Raw genomic sequence first — 21,359 nt, 5'->3', positions numbered from 1 at the left:
ATTAGTTGGAGATTCAGAAAAAGTTAATCAACCGATCTTAACGTACAAAGCCATCCAACCGTTCAAGCATCAGCGTAAGATCTCTGAGTATGAAAGTCTATTGGATCGCTCAAGCTTAAGCATACAAGACCGCTGCGTATGTCAGTACACTCAACCGTTCACTTTATCACAGTAAATTTGAAAACGATTGAGTTAAATGTCTTCATATAGAAGCCACACTCTTTACAAAATTCTACCTACTTTATCATAAGATCGCATTGGTTGATCATGTACAACAGACAAGACTTCAGAAAATCAGAATGTTTGCCCAAAAAGACAAAGCTGAGAGTTGTTCACTTTTTGTGTCAACGACTGTTTCTTTCTGTATTTGAAAAATATAAAACTGCTCATTTATTGAAGTGTACTATGAATCAAGAAAGGACGATGACAACGTTATTTTTGCTAAAGTCGGATGTTGAATTTTACACTCTCCTGTATATATAACTTTCTACTCGTATTGAACCAAACTTCCAAAAATTGGAAATATATCCATATCCCAAACCATTTTATATATATGTAATTTGATGTGGGGGTCTTTTGAACTTTAACAAACTCGAAAGTGGGACAACAAGTGGCCGACACTTAATGGTGACTGAATATATGCTATCCTATAATGAGATATCATACTTACTTGGATTTCTTCAACACTACACATGTCTCGTGTTTCCAAAGTACACTCGAAACTTTTCTTTGACAAGCATCGACACAAACACCAAACTATCACTACTAAACAAATTACAAGGTAATATATGTCATCATACAATACAATTCATGCTTTCCTCGATTTTACTATATTTATCTACTTTTCCGTCATCTTTATGACGGGATTGGAGTTTCGTCGTCGATTAAAGTAATTTTTTCTAAGATGGTAGAGTTGATCTCTAGTTTTATACTTGTTATCGATTTTGATCTATCCCCACATTCAAGGTCATATTTTGACTTGGTTTTATTAAAAAAAAGTAAATATTGGGGCCATATTTTAAAATATTATGATATTTTATGTTACATCTCTAAATTTAATCACTTGTGACATACCAATTTTTTTTTCCCAAAAATACCCATTTCCCGCAATGCTATGATTTTTAAAATAAAACAAAATTCAATAGAATAAAACTTCGAATTTTGTATTTAAATAAATTATTAATCTAACTTCATGTTTTTTTTAATATTAATATTTGGTATGGTTCGCAGTAGTATAAGACTTGGTTTAAGCCCATTTCATGCCAGCATAAGGCCCAAAAGTTTACTAGAATTAACTGGATTGGCCCAAACATGAAAGCCCATTTGTTGTTTTCAACTTTAATAGAATGTATCCAGATTCCCAACGGGTCAGCACTTCATCACTCGAGTGTACTTCCATCCCTCTGCTTCCCGATTTCTCCGCGGTTCTCTAGGGTTTCGACCTGCTTCTCCGGCTATTCACGGCCGGGATTATCCTCCATCAGCATGCTTTGGTGAACTCGGCTCACCGCGGAAACAAACTTCGTTCCGGCATTCGTCCCTTTTGCTGTGGGATCAATTGCTCACTTCGAGGTAAGAAAATGTTTAGGCTGGTGTGCATGTGAAAAAATAATTCTATTTACATTTTGGTTGAATTTATAGCTTACGGGATGGTTTTGTATGTGTAGGCACGTGAACTGCACTTTTCCCTTGTTATCGTGAATCAACTCGATTTCTGGATCGGATTACTGGTAAGGTAATGACAGACGTTGTGTATTGATGTATAATTTTTTTCCTGCAATTTTTAGCTATTGCTTAAGAGAGAGGCGGGATTTTCTATTTTGCCTGATAAAAGAGGCGCATGCACATTTGCTTGAAAAAATTTCTTGCCGAACTGTTTTTACTTTTTACTCCTCTATGGGGCGTTTGTAAATAATTCAATTTTGGATCTTGAATGTGCTACTGTAAGCTGTTGAGAGAAATGCGACAGCAATTTGTTGCAATTCTGCAGTTGGTAAATCAAATATGGGGATTGAGCTTGTATAATTGTTTCCTTAGTAGCCCTTTATTACTTTTTCTTTGTATGTTGCACATGGTGGACTTTCAGATGATAGGAAAGCCTTCTCAGTTCTTATTCAGTAAGTATGGTTGTGCTCTATTCCATAAGTTTAATGTTATGAGCTTTTCATGGCAGAATCTGACGGGAGTCTGGTAGACAACCATTAATTTGTGTGCTGATATAACCGACGCAATTCTGTGCTTTATGAGGCCTTTTTTTAATCACTATTCACTTCAACTTTCAGTCCCGCAAGCTACTTTATATTTGACTTGCTTTTAGTTGAATATTTTAGTGCTACCGGGCTCATTTTTTCATCTCAGACACTTTGTTCTCTTTCTTTTGTCCTTGATAACTGTTTTCAATTAACTATTATTTGTATTGCTATTTAGATGGGAAGCAGCTCTGACGAACAGTCGGACATCAGTGATTCTGAGATTAACGAGTACAAAGAGAAACCTTATGAACTCCTGAAGGCTGGTACTCATAGGGTAAAGGGTCCAAACGGTACCCTTAGATGCCCCTTTTGTGCTGGTAAGAAAAAGCAAGACTACCAGTACAATCATCTTTTTCAACATGCCATTGGAGTATCTAAGGGCTCGGCCAATCGAAGTGCCAAGCAGAGAGCAAACCATCTCGCACTATCTGAATATTTGGAGACATATGTAACTGAAGATGCTGAACCTGTACCACAGCGTGCGGCACCTGCTCCTGCACCTGCTGATAAACCTAAGCAGCATGAGTTGTTTTGCTGGCCTTGGGTGGGAATTGTTGCTAACATACTGGATACGTCAGAGGATGACAATTCTGTGGATACCCTTGGGTACTTGCTGAAGAAATTCTCCAAATACAAGCCTTTAGAAATTGAAATTTTCTGGGATGAGAAACGGCAAACCGCACATGCTTTGTTAAGATTTGATCCAGATTGGAATGGCTTTAAGTATGCAATGGATTTTGAGCAATCATTTGAACGTTATGGCCAAACCAAGAGAGCGTGGGATGAGCGAAGAACTTCTCCAGGCTCAAAGATGTATGGTTGGTTTGCTCGCCAAGATGATTACCAATCAGAAGGGCCTGTTGGAGATTATCTCCGCAAAAATTCAGAACTAAAAACGGTCTCAGGTCTCGAGGAGGAAGCAAAAAAGGATACAAACAAGGTCGTGGTTAATCTCGTCCATGAGATTGACTTGAAGAATGAAAACCTGGATCAGTTGCAAATCAAATATAATGAACGGACAATGTCACTGAGCAGGTTGCTTGAAGAGAAAGATGAACTTCACCGCACTTTCTGTGAAGGTATATTGCCCCCCACCTCTAATCCCAGCTCATGTTTTTCTGAGGCTGTGCCATTGCATGACGCTGTCTAACACTTCTTCAAGAGGTTTTCTTCAGTTTTATTAATTCCCACTCATTAAAGCCATGTTTTTTCGTTTACTTGCGATTTCCATTCTCTACTATGATCTATGCTTTTTCTGTACCCCGAGGTAAGCCTGAAATTGTGATATTTTTTTCAGAAACAAAGAAGATGCAACGCAATGCTCGGGAGCACATTAAACGGGTTTTGGATGAGCAGGAATTGTTGAACTTAGAGTTGGAGGCAAAGAAAAAACGCCTTGATTCGTGGAGTAGAGAGCTGAACAAACGTGAGACTTTGACCGAACGTGAGAGAAATAAACTTGAAGAGGAGAAAAGGAAGGTAATACATTGTTTATGCTTAGTGCACATACATTTATTCGGCCTTATTGAAATGTGAATTGATGCTTCGATGCTCGACTAGTTACTTGGGTCTCAACACGAGTATTTTAATACTTGTGTTACTCTGTTTGCGCACTGATTGCTTTGGCAAACTTTTATGGCATGCACGAGGCTGACATAATGGATGATGTATGTCAAGCCTTAATTGAACTCCGTTATAGACTTGAAGTTTTCAGCTCATGTGCATATGACTATGAGCCTCTTCTTTTTGGGAAAAGAGAAATTCTTTTGGTATACTAACTAACTATTGATAAATTGTCATGTTGGTACATAAACTATTAAAAATAATTTATTGGTACATGATCAAATTAGAAGGTCAATTTTACTAAAATTAAACTAGATATGCATTTTACTTTTCGATGTTATTTTATTTTTTTAAATTATAAAAATAAATTTTTATTTATTATACTATAATAAATAAGACAAAAGTTGTATATAATGCCTCCGGAAAAATGTTTTACGTGAAAGTTGTATATCAAGTTTGAAGAGACCTATCTCATTGGAAAAAACCAGCGCATGGAGGCCCGAGCACTGATTTGCACGATTCCGATTGCTGAAAGTTTTTGTACTTGGCTCAGACATTTCTGAATTTTTTCATGATTTTTTTACTTGTATTTTTAATTAAATATAAATAAATATTTGTTTTATAATATTTTTATCTGTTTATTAAAAAATCTATTTTAGCTGTGTATATTTTGATTTATTTATGAGTTGTAATTTTATGAGCATATAATTATAATAATATAACATAGATAAAGAATTTTTTTATATATATTTCTAAACATTTTTTTAATATATATTATTGTTGAGTATATAATTTTTAGAGAAATTGGTTGTAATGACCCCATTTGAATCCTCTATTTTTAGAACTAGCATGTTTACTAAAAAATTTGTAATATCTTTACATTATTTACAAATCCTAAAATGTCCATATTTTTCACTTTTCTCTATCTTAATTAATTTTTAGCTTTACGTATAATTTTTTTAACAATCATAAAAATAGTAGTTGTGCTATAATAATTAAAGTCGTAAATATTTTACTTGAAATTAATTTTACTATATGATTTGATTTCGATAAAATATATTTATATTTGTAATAGGACATTAAGAAATCACGAATATTTAGTATGAATTAGCGTAATATTTGGTCAATATAATACAATATAAAAATAGTAAATTTATTATATCACAATAATGGTAATAATAACAATAACAATAATAATAATGAGAGCTATCATTAGCATTCTTATTGTTCATCTATATTTTGTATTTTTATTAATTTTGTTATTAAATATTATTATTATTATTATTTATTTTCTATTTAAAAATTTAAAAAGAAAAAAAAGAACAAAATGAAAGTTTTAATTTTGCTCTAACTATCTCATATTTGCAAATCAGAATTGTACTTAGTTAATTATTATCATTTTTTAAATGCTAACTTATCTTTTATTTGACTATTAATTTTGATCGAAAATTTCTTATTATATTTTTAGATGTTTCTTTCGATATATAAACTTTCAGATTTTAATTATGAACTTGTATTTTTCCAATTTAATATGTTTTTTGTGTTTGTATAGAAAGGGTTTAAAAGAAGGATAATTGCAAAAAATATTTTAAAGGTCATTTTTGAACTGAAGGCTATTTTTAGGAATGAACTTACTTGAAGGTCAAAATTGATTATAGTAGTTTAAGAAAGGCCATTTTAGGAAATCACTCTATAATTTACCAGTTGTTATGTATATAATTAATTAATATTGATAACATTTTTATACAATGAGAATGATATATTTTATAATTTTAATCAATAAAATAATCTTGAAAAATAATAAGTGTGTTTAGTTGAATTTAATAATATTATTGGACTTAAAAATAATTTAAGTAAAGGGTAAACTTGACGTTTTAGTTTGATCACATATCAATTAAACCATTTTCAATAGTTCATGTACCAGACAATTTATCAATAGTTCGTGTATCAAAATGAATTTTATTCTTTTGGAAATATGTTGATATGTAAAGCTGCGATATTTTGTGTCAGAATAATTTGAGAAACAGTGCTCTTCAAATGGCTTCCGTGGAGCAAAAGAAGGCCGATGATAATGTCCTAAGACTAGTTGAAGAACAAAAGGTATGAACACCCTTGATTTCGATGCCTTTTCTTCTTTCACATGCACGCTAAGTATGCCTGACATAAAGCTAAGTAAAAGAGCATTTCACTTGTCAGTTCCCTCACTGCTTTTTACATGCTGTGATGCTTATAATATGCAGCGGGAGAAGGAAGAAGCTCTCAAAAAGATTCTTGAGTTGGAAAGAAATCTAGATGAGAAGCAGAAACTAGAGATGGAAATTCAAGAACTTAAGGGAAAACTAGAGGTGATGAAGCATCTGGGAGGTGATGATGATGCTGCTGCCCAGCAAAGGATAGATCAGATGAAGGAGCAGTTGGAGGAGAAAGTTGATGACTTGAATTACCGTGAGGAATTGAATCGACAACTGCTTGCGAAAGAGCGTGAAAGTAATGATGAGCTGCAAGAGGCTCGAAAAGAACTGATTGCGGTATGTTATCGATTATATTCAGTCTGAATCTCTCTTTCATGTGTGGTTCTGGTAGTAGATTAACCTGATTATATAGTATAGCCAATTCGAAAGGATATGAATGTGCCAAAGCACTAAATGGTGTGGATACTTGGGTACTTTTTATTTTACCATCAAGATTGTTGCTGGTTCCAGGCATCGACAATACATGTCATGTGGTTGTTCATTAATATGTGATGAAACAGGATAGCAGCACTGACTCAGTAGTTGTCAACTAACTTCTTGATTGGTAAATAGGATTAATTTCTTTGGACTTGATCGAAGGTTCGATACAAGAGAATGTGATGATTCTGACTGTTGTCCATCTCCATTTGATGGCTTTAGCTATTAAACCGTCACACATGACTAATGATGTTCATTAATGTGTCATTTTTCCCAGGGCTTGAGCGATTTGCTGAGTAGCAATCGTGTCAGCATTGGCATTAAGAGGATGGGCGAACTTGATGTGAAACCCTTCAAGAATGCATGCAAAACAAGGTTTCCATCTGACGAAGCTGAGATCAAGGCAGCTGAGCTTTGTACTCTGTGGCAGGAATCACTGAAAGATTCTGAATGGTACCCATTTCAAATCATTAAAGATGAAAAGGGTAATCCTAAGGTTGGCATGAATTGACCTATATGCATGGTTTTTACTGTAGGCTGCTATTTTGATTTTATCTTGTTGAGTGGTCAAATATTTGTCTTTCCAATTCTTTTAAACATCCTCCACTGCAATTATTTGTGAATTATTTGCTAACTTTCATAATATCACACATAACGGTCGGTGTTCATTTTAGATATTGCTAAAGGAGGATGACGAAAGGCTACGCAGCCTTAAGAATGAGTGGGGCACTGAAGTTTACGAGGCAGTGACCTCAGCCTTGACCGAGCTACGCGAGTATAATCCGAGTGGATGTTATGTGGTTCCAGAACTTTGGAGCTTTAAAGAGAACAGAAAGGCGACTTTGAAGGAAGTCATCTTCTACATTTTCGGACAGCTGAAAAATCTCAAGCGGAAGAGAAATTAATCAGGTGCACTCGCAGTCTCTCTATTCGTTTTCATTTCAGTACTAAGATATGCATCTCGATGATTTGCAATTCCAGTAATGAAGCTTGAATGATTTTTTTGCAGGCCATCTGGTTGGGAGCTTTCCATTTTCGGATTCAGATTCCTGATGTGGTATGTACTAACTAACGTCGCAGTGTGGATGATATCTGTGTAGAACCGAGGAATTTGCTACTATTCTATAGTGTGGATGATATCTGTGTAGAACCCAGGAATTTGCTACTATTCTATATTATTCTATATGTGGAAACTTGTGAAACAAAGGAATTTATGGCTCCAATTTAAGTTATTCAAGTGTTTCAAGTTCCCATTTCTTAGATGACTGACCCCTTTTTTCCCACTTGTTAGTTGATAAATCAAGAGTCGTGTCAGATAGGAATTTATCACCATTTTCCCCCTCAAAATCGGCTCCAACATTTTTTTTTTCAACTTAAATGTTGAAGCATTAATCTACTATGATTTCAACAAATTCTGTGACAATTTAATTTAAATGTTTGAAGATTAAAATTGGGATCATAGATTTTCTTCATTTTATAACATCACTTGGGGGATCAAGTGCACTGCAAATTCTTCCAAAATATGTGGATTGAAATTTTGATTTCACTCGCAAGTTGGAATCAAGTAACGAATCATATTCAAGTTGTCTCCTATGTACAATTTTACTAGTATATATGGGACATGATGACATAGTATATGAATATCACTCAACTATTTTATGACTTAGACAAAGCACATTTCATCCCAAATGTGTTGATTGAAATAAAACTGAGAAGTGGAAAGTATATCAGAAAATTATCCAGCACAGTGCAAACACCACATATAACAACGTGAATGAAAATATAGAATGTCCAATGTCCTAAAAATGCGTATTTATGTTAGATGTTGTTCTAGATGTTGTAACGTTCAAATCAATATCCGTGAGTTTTATTTAGATCAGGTACAAAAAAATTCATCTTCAATATATTGAAATATACTACAAAGGTTAATTTTCAAATTGAAAGTAGCCAATTAATTAAATTTTCTCTCTGATAAATATTACATAGTTGAAGTATTTTAAATGATTGTTTAAAATTAACAAGCAAGTCTCCTCAAAACAAATTATATTTTGCTTGGTTCGCAACATAAATTTTCTGTTATAATTCATTTTTTACATTTTCGAATTTAATTAAAATATTTAAACCCCTAATTTTTTTAATCGACACTAACTATAGTACATCAAACTCCACCTTGTAGTTTCGATGTCTATTCTGCGTCTCTGCGTGGTATTTTATTTTATTTTTATTTTAATAATGTGTTTGGATAGAGAAATTATTATTTGAAATAAATATTTAAAGGAATGGAATATTAATAAAACAGTTTAAAAAAATTCCGTAAGTAAAAACTTTAGATGTTAGTATTTTAAAAAAACTATTTAATTTACCAGTCATTGATCCTAAAAAATAGTAAAAATTTTCAAGGATCCATAAAATTATTATTACATCATAATATATGTTTTAGGGTATCCACGACTGTGGATATTTGTAAGGGCCAAGATCTTGATTCTGTTAATCTGAGATTTTAATTAGATTAATATGAGATTATTGATTATGACTTAATGTGGTTATAGCCAGGCCAGTCCGAGATTATATTGGACAAAGAAATATGAAAGCCAAGATGTGGGCCGAAAGTGTTGCGCCCGGGCGGAAGTGTTTGACCGCCCGAGCGCCAATGTTAACAGCAAGAAACCCGAGCACCTCGCGCTCGGGCGGAAGTTTATAACCGCCCGAGCGCGATGGAATAAAATGAGAAGGCCGAGAGTTCCGCGCCCGGGCGGAATTTTATGTCCGCCCGAGCGCGAGACATGCAGAATGAATACTTGACACTTGGCTTGTGCATGTTACGTGTGTATATATATATATATACATTAATCCTTAAAAAGATTCAGAAGAAAGAAAACGAAAGCCGAGGAGGAAATGTGCTTTTGATTTCAAAATTCAATTTTGTGATCAATCCGTCCGTTAGATTTTAAATCCGACTTCGGTACTGTGTTCCTATCAACGCAGACTACAACTGTACGTAAGTTTTACTACGTTTTGACATGTTTTGAAAATATGATGTTGTTAGAATTGAATACACGTCATATATGTTATTCTTGACATGTTAGATAGCGTAGAATCGAAGTCAGATTAAGAAACAGATTGAATATGGAATTGCTATGAATTTCAGAATGAAATTGACTGAGATGTGATGTCAGATTTGTACAGTGGTTGATTTTAAGTTATTGGTATTAATATATACTGGTGTGGTATCACTGGTATCGCAAGATTGTACCATTGTACTGACAGAATTTGATAAAACAGAGATGTTGTGAATTGATTAGAATATTGATACAGTATATTGATATTGTCATTGCCAGATTAAACAGTGACAGACTTTGAATCTAGACTTCGATTGTATCAGAGCGACAGCAAGAAAGGTATAAATAAATGTTGATTCGGGATTGCACAACTCGAGTTAGGGTTGACTTGAGTTTCCCTAAATCACATATTTTATTTTATTGCATTGATATTTGCAGATTATCAGAGTGATATGTTAATGTATTGACTTAGAACAGAGTCAGAGTCCGAGTCTAGGGCAGACAGCCTAGCTAGGGCAGAACCGCCGAGTCTTTCTCAGAACCGATAAGACTCTAGACTTACGGTGTATCGAAGAGCTTTAGATGTAGATCGACGTCTATCTCAGACACTCGATACAGCATACCAAAGTCTAAATTAGATTGAGATCCCTAGATTTGAGATAAGATAAAATTAGATCACGAGTCATTAATTCATGTAATCAGATTAGATACATGTTTTGATGTTTGTTATGATTTTATATATGTTTTATATGATTGCATTTAATACATTGTTTATACTGGAATATTTATATCTCACCGGAGTTATCCGGCTGTTGTCCTGTTTGTATGTGTGCATGGCAACAGGTGGGACAGGTACATGGTCACAGAGATAAAGACAGATCGAGATTAGAGTGGTGATTCCGGACTTGGACTAGAGATAGAGTTTAAACACTTGATAGTTAGGTGTTAAACCTGAGTTGTAAATTATTGTATTATGTTTGAGATTTATACTTTTATACTGATATGTATAGGAGTTTGATTCCATTACCTTCCGCATTTAAAAAAAAAAAATTAGACCCTGATTATTATAATTGATTTAGTCCCAAATGACGATTAAGAGAATGATTAGCGTCCGGGTCCCCACAATATTACCCAAACTATGTCATCTAAATGTCATCTTCATCTAAATACTCATCATTGCACACCATTGATTTATGTGCCACAACAATATCTAGTTACAAATTTGTAATCGGATATTGTAATTTTTTTTAATTTCTTCAAACCAGTGTATTTGAGGCACGCTTGTTTTGTGGGTCGAACTCTTTTTTTGAGATGAGATGGGTCAAGTTTTTTTGAGGTCGAACTTTTTTTTTGGGGTCGAGCTCTTTAACTTGGAGACCCAAGCTCTTCACATACTTTGAGTGAATAGCTCGGGTGGTGAAGAGCTCGACCCAAATAGAATGGATTATGCACAACGTTTTTTTCTCTGATTAATTAAGATCATTGGGTTATATTTAAATTTTAGTCTATAAATGTTATGAATATTGTTTCATGGTAAATTATTTTTGTATAGTTTCGTTATAAATTTTTTTAAATTATTAATGTTTATTTTTTTACAAATTCGTTATTCAAAAGTAATTGTAATAAACTTTCTCATTTTATATTTTAATAAAAATATAATAATAAATAATAGATAAAAATAATTAAAATGGTGAAATGATTTTATTTAAGTGAAAATAAAATATTAATTAAAGTAATATTAAAATATATAAATATTTAGTTAGTGTAATATTTGATAGTGAAATATGAGATATTTGAATAAAAATATATTTAATTAATAATGTGAATCAGAAAGACCACGTACATTTCAAGGAAATATTTATTGTGGATGGCCTTAACGAGGATAGACAGAGCAGTCAAAAATAAATTTACGCCACCGCCATTTATGGGAGGGAGATGGAAGGTCCCATCAAATGAACCGCCAGTCTATGATCGGAGCTCAAACGACTCCCCCGTTTAGCCTTTCAAGCTATAAACCAAAATTTCACGCTTCCGACCAGTGATATATAATATATTCCTCCTGCATAAATATATACATCTTTTCTGCGTAGAGTTACTTGATTAATTTCGTTAATCAAGGTACAGAAAAAATGTGTTTTGCTGTTTTGATCCTGTGATACCTTGCTGTTTGTTCTGCGCGTGCGAATTAAACCAGTGTTTAAAAGTTGTAGTTGACATGAGTTTTGTTTTTGTTTTCTTGGAACTAAAACAGTACTGGAGACTACTGTGAGATCAAGCTTCCAAGCCCAGAACTATGGGGGAGAAGGTACTGGAGACAAACGAGATCTTAAAGGGTAGCAAGTCCACCGCTGATGCTGGGGAAAAGGGCTCAATATGTGAGGAGCCGAAGCACCAGAAACTGAAGCTCCTTGTTGCCGAAGTTAGCAGCTTCTAATGTTTTATTCTCTTTCATTTTAGTTACTATTGTATTCTATGCTCAAGGGTAACAAGCATCACATTTATGCAGCATCCAACTTTGGTCGACAGAAAGGAAGAAAATGAAAGTTTTAATTCTGCACTAATTACCTCATATTGCAAATCAGAATTGTTCTTAGTTAATTATTTATTTTTTTTAAAGATGGCCATTTTAGGAAATCACTCTATAATTTTCCAGTTTTTTTATATATAATTAATTAATATTGATAATAATTTTATACAATGAGAATGATATATTTTATAATTTTAATCAATAAAATAATCTCGAAAAATAAAATATGTTTAGTTGAATATAATAATAATATTGGACTTAGAAATAATTTAAGTAAAAGGTAAATTATGTATTAATTAAACCATTTTCAAAAGTTCATGTACCATGCTATTTATCAAAAGTTTGTGTATCAAAATGAATTTTACTCTTTCTGGAAATATGTTGATATGTAATGCTGCGATATGTTGTGTCAGAATAATTTGAGAAACAGTGCTCTTCAAATGGCTTTCGAGGAGCAAAAGAAGGCTTCTGATAATTTCCTAAGACTATTTGAAGAACAAAAGGTATGAACACACCCTTGATTTCGATGCCTTTTCTCCTTTCACATGCATGCTAAGTATTCCAGATATAAAGCTAAGAAAAAAAACATTTCACTTGTCTGTTCCCTCACTGCTTTTTACATGCTGTGATGCTTATAATATGCAGCGGGAGAAGGAAGAAGCTCTCAGAAAGATTCTTGAGTTGGAAAGAAATCTAGATGAGAAGCAGAAACTAGAGATGGAAATTGAAGAACTTAAGGGAAAACTTGAGGTGCTGAAGCATCTGGGAGCTGAGGATGATACTGGTGTCCGGCAAATGATAGATCAGATGAAGGAGCGGTTGGAGGAGAAAGATGATGACCTGAATTACCTTGAGGAATTTAATCGGCAACTGCTTTTGAAAGAGCGTGAAAGTAATGATGAGCTGCAAGAGGCTCGAAAAGAACTGATTGCGGTATGTTATCGATTATATTCAATCTGAATCTCTCTTTCATGTGTGGTTCTGGTAGTAGATTAACCTGATTATATAGTATTGGCCAATTCGAAAGGATATGAATGTGCCAAAGCATAAATGGGTTAGAAAAGATTTGTGAGGCTACAAAATGGTGTGGATACTTGGGTACTTTTTATTTTACCATCAAGATTGTTGCTGGTTCCAGGCATCGACAATACATGCCATGTGGTTGTTCATTAACTAACATGTGATGAAACAGGATGGAAGCACTGATTCAATAGTTGTCAACTAACATCTTGATTGGTGAATAGGATTAATTTCTTTGGACCTGATCGAAGGTTCGATACAAGAGAATGTGATGATACTGTCTGTTGTCCATCTCCATTTGATGGCTTTAGCTATTAAACCGTCACACATGACTAATGATGTTCATTAATGTGTCATTTTTCCAGGGCTTTAGCAATTTGCTGAGTAGCAATCGAGTCAGCATTGGCATTAAGAGGATGGGCGAACTTGATGTGAAACCCTTCAAGAATGCATGCAAAACAAGGTTTCCATCTGACGAAGCTGAGATCAAGGCAGCTGAGCTTTGTGCTCTGTGGCAAGAATCACTGAAAGATACTGAATGGTACCCATTTCAAATCATTAAAGATGACAAGGGAAATCCTAAGGTTGGCTTGAATGACCTATATGCATGGTTTTTACTTTAGGCTGCGATTTCGATTTTCTCTTGTTGAGTGGTCAAATATTTGTCTTTCCAATTCTTTTAAACATCTTATATGTGATTGCCTCCACTGCAATTATTTGTGAATTATTTGCTAACTTTCATAATGTCACACATAACAGTTGGTGTTCATTGTAGATATTGCTAAAGGAGGATGACGAAAGGCTACGCAGCCTTAAGAAGGAGTGGGGCTCTGAAGTTTACGAGGCAGTGACCTCTGCCTTGACCGAGCTACGCGAGTATAATCCGAGTGGATGTTATGTGGTTCCAGAACTTTGGAGCTTTAAAGAGAACAGAAAGGCGACTTTGAAGGAAGTCATCTTCTACATTTTCGGACAGCTGAAAATTCTCAAGCGGAAGAGAAATTAATCAGGTGCACTCGCAGTCTCTCTATTCGTCTTCATTTCAGTACTAAGATATGCATCTCTCGACTCGTTTTCATTTCAGTACTAACATATGCATACAACGTCAAATAATTTTCTTGAACTAGGCAGAAAATTTACTGCGAAATATTTCATTTCTGCAATGAACCAATCAATCACGCAAACTCTGTTTGCTTGTTTCACATTCTTGAAGAAGTTTTCAGTGAAAAAACCATCAAATTTTTGTTGTTTTTTGGTGAATAATAGAAAGTCGTCATTTTGCCATTTGTTTTATAGGAATTGTTCCAAGGGAGAAAAGGAGCATAGCACAACAGATGATTCGTGGTTTATTTTGAATGATTCCAACAGGAGTTTGCTCAAAGTAAAAGCCCTTTTTCTATTTGGTTCTTGGACTTATTTACTGAATGTCAACTATTTGTAGGTTTTGTGTGTATTTTGGTGAATGCTCCCTACAACAGTAATTGCGTTGATTTTCCAACTTATATCATAAAATTATCTAGCACAGTGCAAACACCACATGTAATGACGTGAATGAAAATACGGAATGCTCAATGTCCTAAAAATACACAGACGTTGTCTTAAATGTTGTAACATTCAAACCAGTATACGTGAGTTTTATTTAGATCAGGTAAAAATAAAATTCAACTTTAGTGTAATGAAATATACTACAAAGGTTATTTTTCAAATTGAATTAGCCAATTAATTAAATTTTCTCTCTGACAAATATTACATAGTTGACGTATTTTAAATGCTTGTTTAAAAAATTAACGAGCAAGTCTCCTCAAAAAGAATTATATTATGCTTGGTTCGCAACATAATTTTTCTATTATAATTCATTTTTTAAATTTTCGAATTTAATTCAAATATTTAAACCCCTCATTTTTTTTAATCGACACTAACCTATGGTACATCAAACTCAACCTCGTAATTTCAATGTCTGCTCTGCGTAGCATTTAATTTTTTTAATTTTAATTTTAATTTTAATAATTAATGTGTTGGGATAGAGAAATTATTATTTGAAATAAATATTTAATGGAATGGAATATTAATAAAGCAGTTAAAAAAAATTTCCGGAAGTAAAAACTTTAGATTTTAGTAATATTTAAAAAAACTATCTAGTTTACCAGTCATTGATTCTAGAAAATAGTAAAAAAATTCAAGGATCCATAGAATTATTATTACATCATAATATATGATAAGGACATCCACACCAGGGGATATAATCCAAACCATGTCATCTAAATATCATCTACATTTAAATATTCATCACTGTACATCATTGATTGTGTGTCACAACAATAGTCGATTACAAATTTGTAATCAGATATTGTAATTTTTTTAATTTCTTCAAGTCAGCGTGATTAAGACGCGCTTGTTATGTGGATCGAGATCTTTTTTTGGGACGAGATGGGTCGAGTTTTTTTTAGATCGAGTTTTTTTTCTTTTTTTGACGAGCTCGACCCAAGCTCTTCACTTGGAGACCCAAGCTCTTCGGACACTTTGAGTGAAAAGCTTGGGTGGTGAAGAGCTCGACCCAAGCTCTTTTTTTTATTTCTTTTTTATTTTTTTAATATTTATTTAATTATTTTGTGAAATATAAATGGACAATTGAATGTAATATGCATAACGTTTTTTTCTCTGGTCAATTAAGAACGTTGAGTGATATTCAAATTTTCATTTATAAATCTTATAAATATTGTTTCGTGGTAAATTAATTTTGTATAGTTCTTCATAAATTTTTTAATTTTATTTATGTTTATTTTTTTAAAATTAGTTATTCAAAAATAATAGTAGTAAATTTTTTAATTTTATATTTCAATAAAAATATAATATTAAATAATAGATAAAAATAATTAAAGTGATGAAATGATTTTATTTAAATAAAAATAAAATATTAATTAAAATAATAGTGAAATCTATAAATTTTCAATTGATAATTGATGTGATATTTAATTATGAAATATCATATATTTGAATAAAAAATATTTAATTAATCACGTGAATCAGGACAAAGAATATTTGAAGGAAATATGGCCAAACCAGGATAGACAGAGCCGTCAAAATTAAGTTTACGCCACCGCCATTTATGGGAGGGAGATGGAACGTCCCATCAAATGAACCGCCACTCTATGATCGGAGCTCAAACGACTCCCCCATTTAGCCTTTCAAGCTGTAAACCAAAATTTCACGCTTCCGACCAGTGATATATTCCTCCTACATAAATATTTACATCTTTTCTGCGTCGAATTACTTGATTTAATCTCGTTAATCAAGGTACAGAAAAAATGTGTTTTGCTGTTTTGATCCTGTGATACCTTGCTGTTTTGTTCTGGGCTCGTGCGAGTTAAACAAACCAGTGTTTTAAAAAATTGAAAATTGTAGTTGACATGATTTTTTTTTGTTTTTTTTTGTTTTTCTTGGAACTAAAAAACAGTACTGGAGACCTACTGGTGAAGATTATCAAGCTTCCAAGCCCATAACTATGGGGGATCAGGTACTTGAGACAGACGATATCTTTAAAGGGTACAATCCACCGCTGATGCTGCGGAAATGGCTCAATATGTGAGGATCCTAAGCACCAGAAACTGAAGCTCCTTGTGTTGACACGAAGTTAGCAGCTTCTATGTTTATTTCTCTTTCATTTAAGTTTCTGTGTATTTTAATGCTCACAGGGTAAAGAAGCATCACATTTTTTAGCTTCCACCTTTGGTCGATAGTCTGGGAAAAACCCCCCCCTTTCAAGATTGCTCGTGAGTATTAAAGATCCCTGAGCCATTAACGCTCTAAAAAAAATGGGAATGTGGAAGGGCTATGCGATAATCTTGAGGTGTGCTCCGATATGTGCCTTTATTTTGTCATTAAACATGTATTGTTGGAAGGACAGATCATACAATTCATCTTCATGACCATGTCTGTTCCTTGATTGTAAAGGCTGCTTCCTTGGTATTTGTGTATGATCTTTTGATATTAATATTTCTGGTGTACAAAATTCCTTCTTACTTCCGGTTGCTGGAATATAATGTTGCAGAGGGAGAAGAAAGAATTGTTGAAGAGAATGTTTGAGCTTGAATGCGAACTAGATGCTAAGAAAATGAGAATCGAAGAGCTCACAACCAAATTAGAGGAGAACTTTGATGAGATCGACGGTCTTCAAGATTTAAATCAACAACTCTTTACCAAAGAGCGGCTTAGCAACAATGAGCTGCAAAATGTCCGCAAAGCGTTAATTAAGGTAGTCTAATCTTTTTTGGTATTTTGTCATGTCGGAAGGGCTTGTGGGAAATTCTTTTCATATGCTATACGTCATGTTGTCATCAGAGATAAGAAAGCTTTGATTCCCTTATCCCGACAATGCTTCATCACTCTTGCTCATTCTCAGGTCTTGAGTAAGATGTCCGATGACACCGATGATGACACCGATGATGACACCGATAACGGAGATTTCGGTTTGAAGAGGATGGGGGAAATTGATTATAGGGCTTTCCTGAAATCATGCAGGTTGAGATACTCCCCTGCAGACGCTGATGACAAGGCTGCTAAATTTTGCTGTAAATGGCAAGAAAAACTGCAAAATCCTCAGTGGCACCCATTCAAAATCGTGATGCTTCACGGTGACTATCAGGTCTGCTAATTGGCTGCGTTATTCTAAATTTACAGTTCTTCAAGAATTCACTTGAACACATATTTAAACATCAGTTTATCCACAAGAGGTCTTACACTTGCGTATATATGTTCCCTGACGATGGAATTGTTTTGGGTGCGTAGGAAGTGGTGGATGAGGATGTTCCGGAACTCAAAAAGCTTAAGAAGAAATGGGGAGACGAAATTTACAATGTGGTGACAACAGCCTTGGTGGAAATAAACGAATATAATCCGAACGGTCGATACGTAACACTTGAGCTGTGGAACTACACGGCAAATAAGAAAGCAACTTTGCCGGAGATCATCAATCACTTCTACTCCAACAAATGAAAGAGATCGTCGGGTGCGTCTCTCCCTATAACTGTTCCTCACACACATGCATTGATAACGCAATATGAAACGATCCATTTCTTCTCATCTATCAGCAGGCATCACTTTGAGTTCATGCTTGTTTTCAGTGAACAAACCATCAAATTTTTGTTGTTTTTGGTGAATAATAGGAAGTCGTCATTTTGCCATCTGTTTTATAGGGAAATTGTACGAAGGGAGAAGAGGAGCATAGCACAACAGAAGATGCGTGCTTTGTTTTGAATGATTCCAACCGGAGCCTGCTCAAAGAAAAAATACTTTTTGTATTTGGTTCAAAGACTTTGTTACTGAATATCACTTTTGTCGGTTTTGTGTATTTGGTGATGCTCACTATTAACAGTATTTGCATTGATTTTGCAACTTGTTTCACTCCAATTGTCGAATATGACTTTTTGACAAATAAAAATGTATATGTTTGCATTTGATATATATAATCTATAGGATGTATGAGTGAAAATTTATGGAAGAATTTTATACGTGAGACAGATCAATTATATCGATATTCACAATAAAAAAAATATATTTAACATAAAAAGTAATAATTTTTTATTGATGATCTAAATAAAAAAATTTGTTTCACAAAATAGAGATATCATCTTATTTAAGTTTTTGTCAAATTTATGAAAGATGGATAAATATTAAAATTTGATATTTTAATATAATTGAGTAGCATTTATCTATTATAATTCTAAATATTTTATGATGTATGATATATATCCAAATTTACAGGCCAAGGGAGTTCAACATTTATTTTTTAAGCATTGTTCAACATTTTCAACCATTGGATATTTTTGTATATCGTCTGCTAATTTTTTTGTATATAAGATTAAGATTACATGGATATTTTTAAAATTAAACGATCAGGAATTCAAAAGTAGAAGGTGATATTTTATGTTGTAATATTATAATATTTATTGGTGTCAAAAATTGGAGTCGGTCCCAACAAATGGACATGCAGCTGCGTACGTTGGGTGAAAGGTTAACTGAAACCATTATTTTTCTCTGATTTCGATTCGGCCGAGGAATAGTAGAAGGTGATGCCATTGCCTTCTCTGGTTTGGAGTGGTCCGAGGGGAGATAACGAGCGTAAAACAACCTAAGATACCTAGTGTATTTTGGAGTTTACTCGTATGAAAATAGTGGCTCTGTGCGTTATGGCTCAGTGGTTTCCACGTTCAAGAAACGATTTCACTTGTGTTATCTCTTGTCTGGTTATCAACTACTACTCGGGTTTTGCGTATTTTAGGTGAATGAATCGCGCTCGCGCACACACACGCGTATATATCTATTTATCTATCTATCTATCTGTTATTTTATTTCTAATGTTGAAGCATAATTCGGCAGCCATGCTGCAATCTCATGTAGGCTAGTTTCTAATATTCATTCAAATGGCTTACAGTAAAGTTTACTACACTTGAACCCCTATTCTCAATGCTTTATCTCTCAATTATCAACACCTAAACCATACAAAACCCCAGCATATCTGTCCACTTTGCCTCCAAAGTTATTATCCTTCAAATTCTTGAATGCACGAGCCGTAACCAAGCTATCCGATCCGGCCTGGTGACTAATCCCGACCCTCTGCACCCCCAAGAACCTGGCCAGCTTGTTTAATCCACCGTGCATACCACAAAACTTCATCAAATGTTTGACATCGTACAGCACCGGACAAAATATACGGATCAATTCGAAGAATCCAGCCTGTGTATCAGGCAAATCCCGGCAAGTTAACAGCTTGAGCAAGTACCCGAAATCGTATCCACTGTGGAATGTAACCCAGCAGACGCTGTCATTCAAAACAACCCCAGACGACATCAAGAGCTCCCCGAATCGCCTGGCGCTGATACCCTTTTCGTTATTTTTTCTAAACCGAATGCCGCTATTTTGAAGCAACGCCAGTGATTCGATAACAAACTTATCATGTTCCGGATTGAATTCTCGAAAGTTGAACTGCCAGACACAGAACTTATCAGTGTCGCAGTGGGGTAAATTTCCCTTGGCGTCGGATAAAGTGAGACCTAATTGAATCAGCTTCAAAAGATCAACATTAAGTTTCAATTTTGCGTACTGGTAATCACGGGGGTCACTGAACTCTTTTGTGGGTTGGCAGATAATGCCCGGGAACTCTGTATCCATTGCAACGTAGGGGTAATCATCGATGATATTTCGAATAAACGTGAATTCTTCCTCCAAATTGTCCTCCCAAACGTTCCTGATTTGAATGCAGACGCTTTCGGGCAAAAGCGACATCTCCAAGATTTAAATTCCAGAGCTATTCCCGTGAAAATCCCTTTCAGTTTCGTTACTTTTTGTACTTCAAGTCGTCCAAGATTTTGAACGTTTTTGTATACCCGTGAAATCAATTTGATGAAGGCACCAGTTTAATATAAATCTACAGAAAACCCCAAGAAATGCGAAACAAGCCCAGAATTCATATAAAACCTGATGAACAAACACAAAAACCGCAAACCCAGATTAGATACAGCAAAAATTTAAAAATCCTTTTGGAAAACGACAAGAAACTTACATTTCGATCAACAAGATTGCATCTCTGAAAAATGCATCAAGATTTATCGAATTCTATATTTTGTATATATCCAGGATTTCTACCTGTTCATCTGATACGGAAGAAGGTTTTGGGTTTTGGGGTTGACTGTTGAGGGAATTGGAGGAGGAAAGTTCCGTTTATTGTTTTGCCTTTTTGAGAGGGAATTTTTTTTTTAAAAAAATGCTTGCTTATTTATATAGACAAAAAATTGCATGAGACGAACTTACATGTCGTATTTTGTGAGACAGATCTCTTATTTTGGTCATCCCTGAAAAATTATTATTTTTTATGCTAAGAATATTATTTTTTATTGTGAATATCAATAGGATTGACCTGTCTCACATATAAAAATACGTGAAACGGTCTCACAAAAGACCTACTTACTCAATCAAAAATAAGGAAATAAGGAATCATACTATTTTCATGTTCGGAATATTTAATAAAACGACATTTGTTTGATCATAAATTTAAAATTCGAAATTTTCAATTCTTAACATTTGTTTGTTCTTTGTAAAGTCATTTGAAAAATGTCTGATCAATTTCATATTTGAAACTCTCTTTTATTTTGTTGCTAATCCCAAAAATTATTGAATCTAATTTTATTTTTTTTTTACCAAATTGAATCGGCTTAAGCCTTGATGTTTCTTTGCTTTTAACAATAAAATAATCGAAAAATATTACTATTTTGTT

General features: G+C 34.0%; 4 protein-coding genes across 9 annotated transcripts; 3 read left to right on the top strand and 1 right to left on the bottom strand.

Moving 5' to 3' along the window:
* Positions 1 to 1,373: 1,373 nt before the first annotated feature.
* Positions 1,374 to 7,744, top strand: LOC140818984 (factor of DNA methylation 1-like). Of its 6 annotated transcripts, none has more exons than XM_073178957.1 (9): positions 1,374 to 1,572; positions 1,668 to 1,735; positions 2,428 to 3,331; positions 3,550 to 3,731; positions 5,826 to 5,915; positions 6,056 to 6,343; positions 6,762 to 6,980; positions 7,159 to 7,393; positions 7,633 to 7,744. In XM_073178957.1, exons 3-8 carry the CDS (start codon positions 2,428 to 2,430, stop codon positions 7,387 to 7,389), a joined length of 1,914 nt encoding a protein of 637 aa, XP_073035058.1. In that variant the 5' UTR covers positions 1,374 to 1,572; positions 1,668 to 1,735; the 3' UTR covers positions 7,390 to 7,393; positions 7,633 to 7,744. The 6 variants fall into 6 exon arrangements, with proteins under 6 accessions (XP_073035058.1, XP_073035060.1, XP_073035057.1 ...); XM_073178959.1 differs by having other exon boundaries at positions 1,668 to 1,730; positions 7,494 to 7,716; XM_073178956.1 differs by having other exon boundaries at positions 7,494 to 7,716.
* Positions 7,745 to 11,424: 3,680 nt separating this feature from the next.
* LOC140818986 (factor of DNA methylation 1-like) lies at positions 11,425 to 14,621 on the top strand. Its single transcript, XM_073178962.1, has 7 exons — positions 11,425 to 11,661; positions 11,795 to 11,962; positions 12,484 to 12,573; positions 12,716 to 13,003; positions 13,456 to 13,674; positions 13,866 to 14,100; positions 14,387 to 14,621. Exons 2-6 carry the CDS (start codon positions 11,837 to 11,839, stop codon positions 14,094 to 14,096), a joined length of 954 nt encoding a protein of 317 aa, XP_073035063.1. The 5' UTR covers positions 11,425 to 11,661; positions 11,795 to 11,836; the 3' UTR covers positions 14,097 to 14,100; positions 14,387 to 14,621.
* A 2,238-nt stretch (positions 14,622 to 16,859) lies between these two features.
* On the top strand, positions 16,860 to 18,490 carry LOC140818987 (factor of DNA methylation 1-like). The gene is made up of 5 exons (XM_073178963.1): positions 16,860 to 16,937; positions 17,139 to 17,342; positions 17,490 to 17,732; positions 17,876 to 18,095; positions 18,283 to 18,490. The coding sequence occupies exons 2-4, from the start codon at positions 17,166 to 17,168 to the stop codon at positions 18,080 to 18,082; spliced, it is 627 nt and encodes a 208-aa protein (XP_073035064.1). The 5' UTR covers positions 16,860 to 16,937; positions 17,139 to 17,165; the 3' UTR covers positions 18,083 to 18,095; positions 18,283 to 18,490.
* A 1,074-nt stretch (positions 18,491 to 19,564) lies between these two features.
* Positions 19,565 to 20,371, bottom strand: LOC140820049 (probable CCR4-associated factor 1 homolog 7). Its single transcript, XM_073180361.1, has one exon. The coding sequence runs from the start codon at positions 20,369 to 20,371 to the stop codon at positions 19,565 to 19,567; it is 807 nt and encodes a 268-aa protein (XP_073036462.1).
* Between the last annotated feature and the right edge of the window lie 988 nt (positions 20,372 to 21,359).

The sequence above is a fragment of the Primulina eburnea genome, chromosome 18, assembly GCF_022965805.1.
Source record: "Primulina eburnea isolate SZY01 chromosome 18, ASM2296580v1, whole genome shotgun sequence".
Classification (NCBI taxonomy): Eukaryota; Viridiplantae; Streptophyta; class Magnoliopsida; order Lamiales; family Gesneriaceae; genus Primulina; species Primulina eburnea.
Note: the sequence above shows the minus strand (reverse complement) of the source record. Positions and strands in the feature narration are given on the sequence as shown.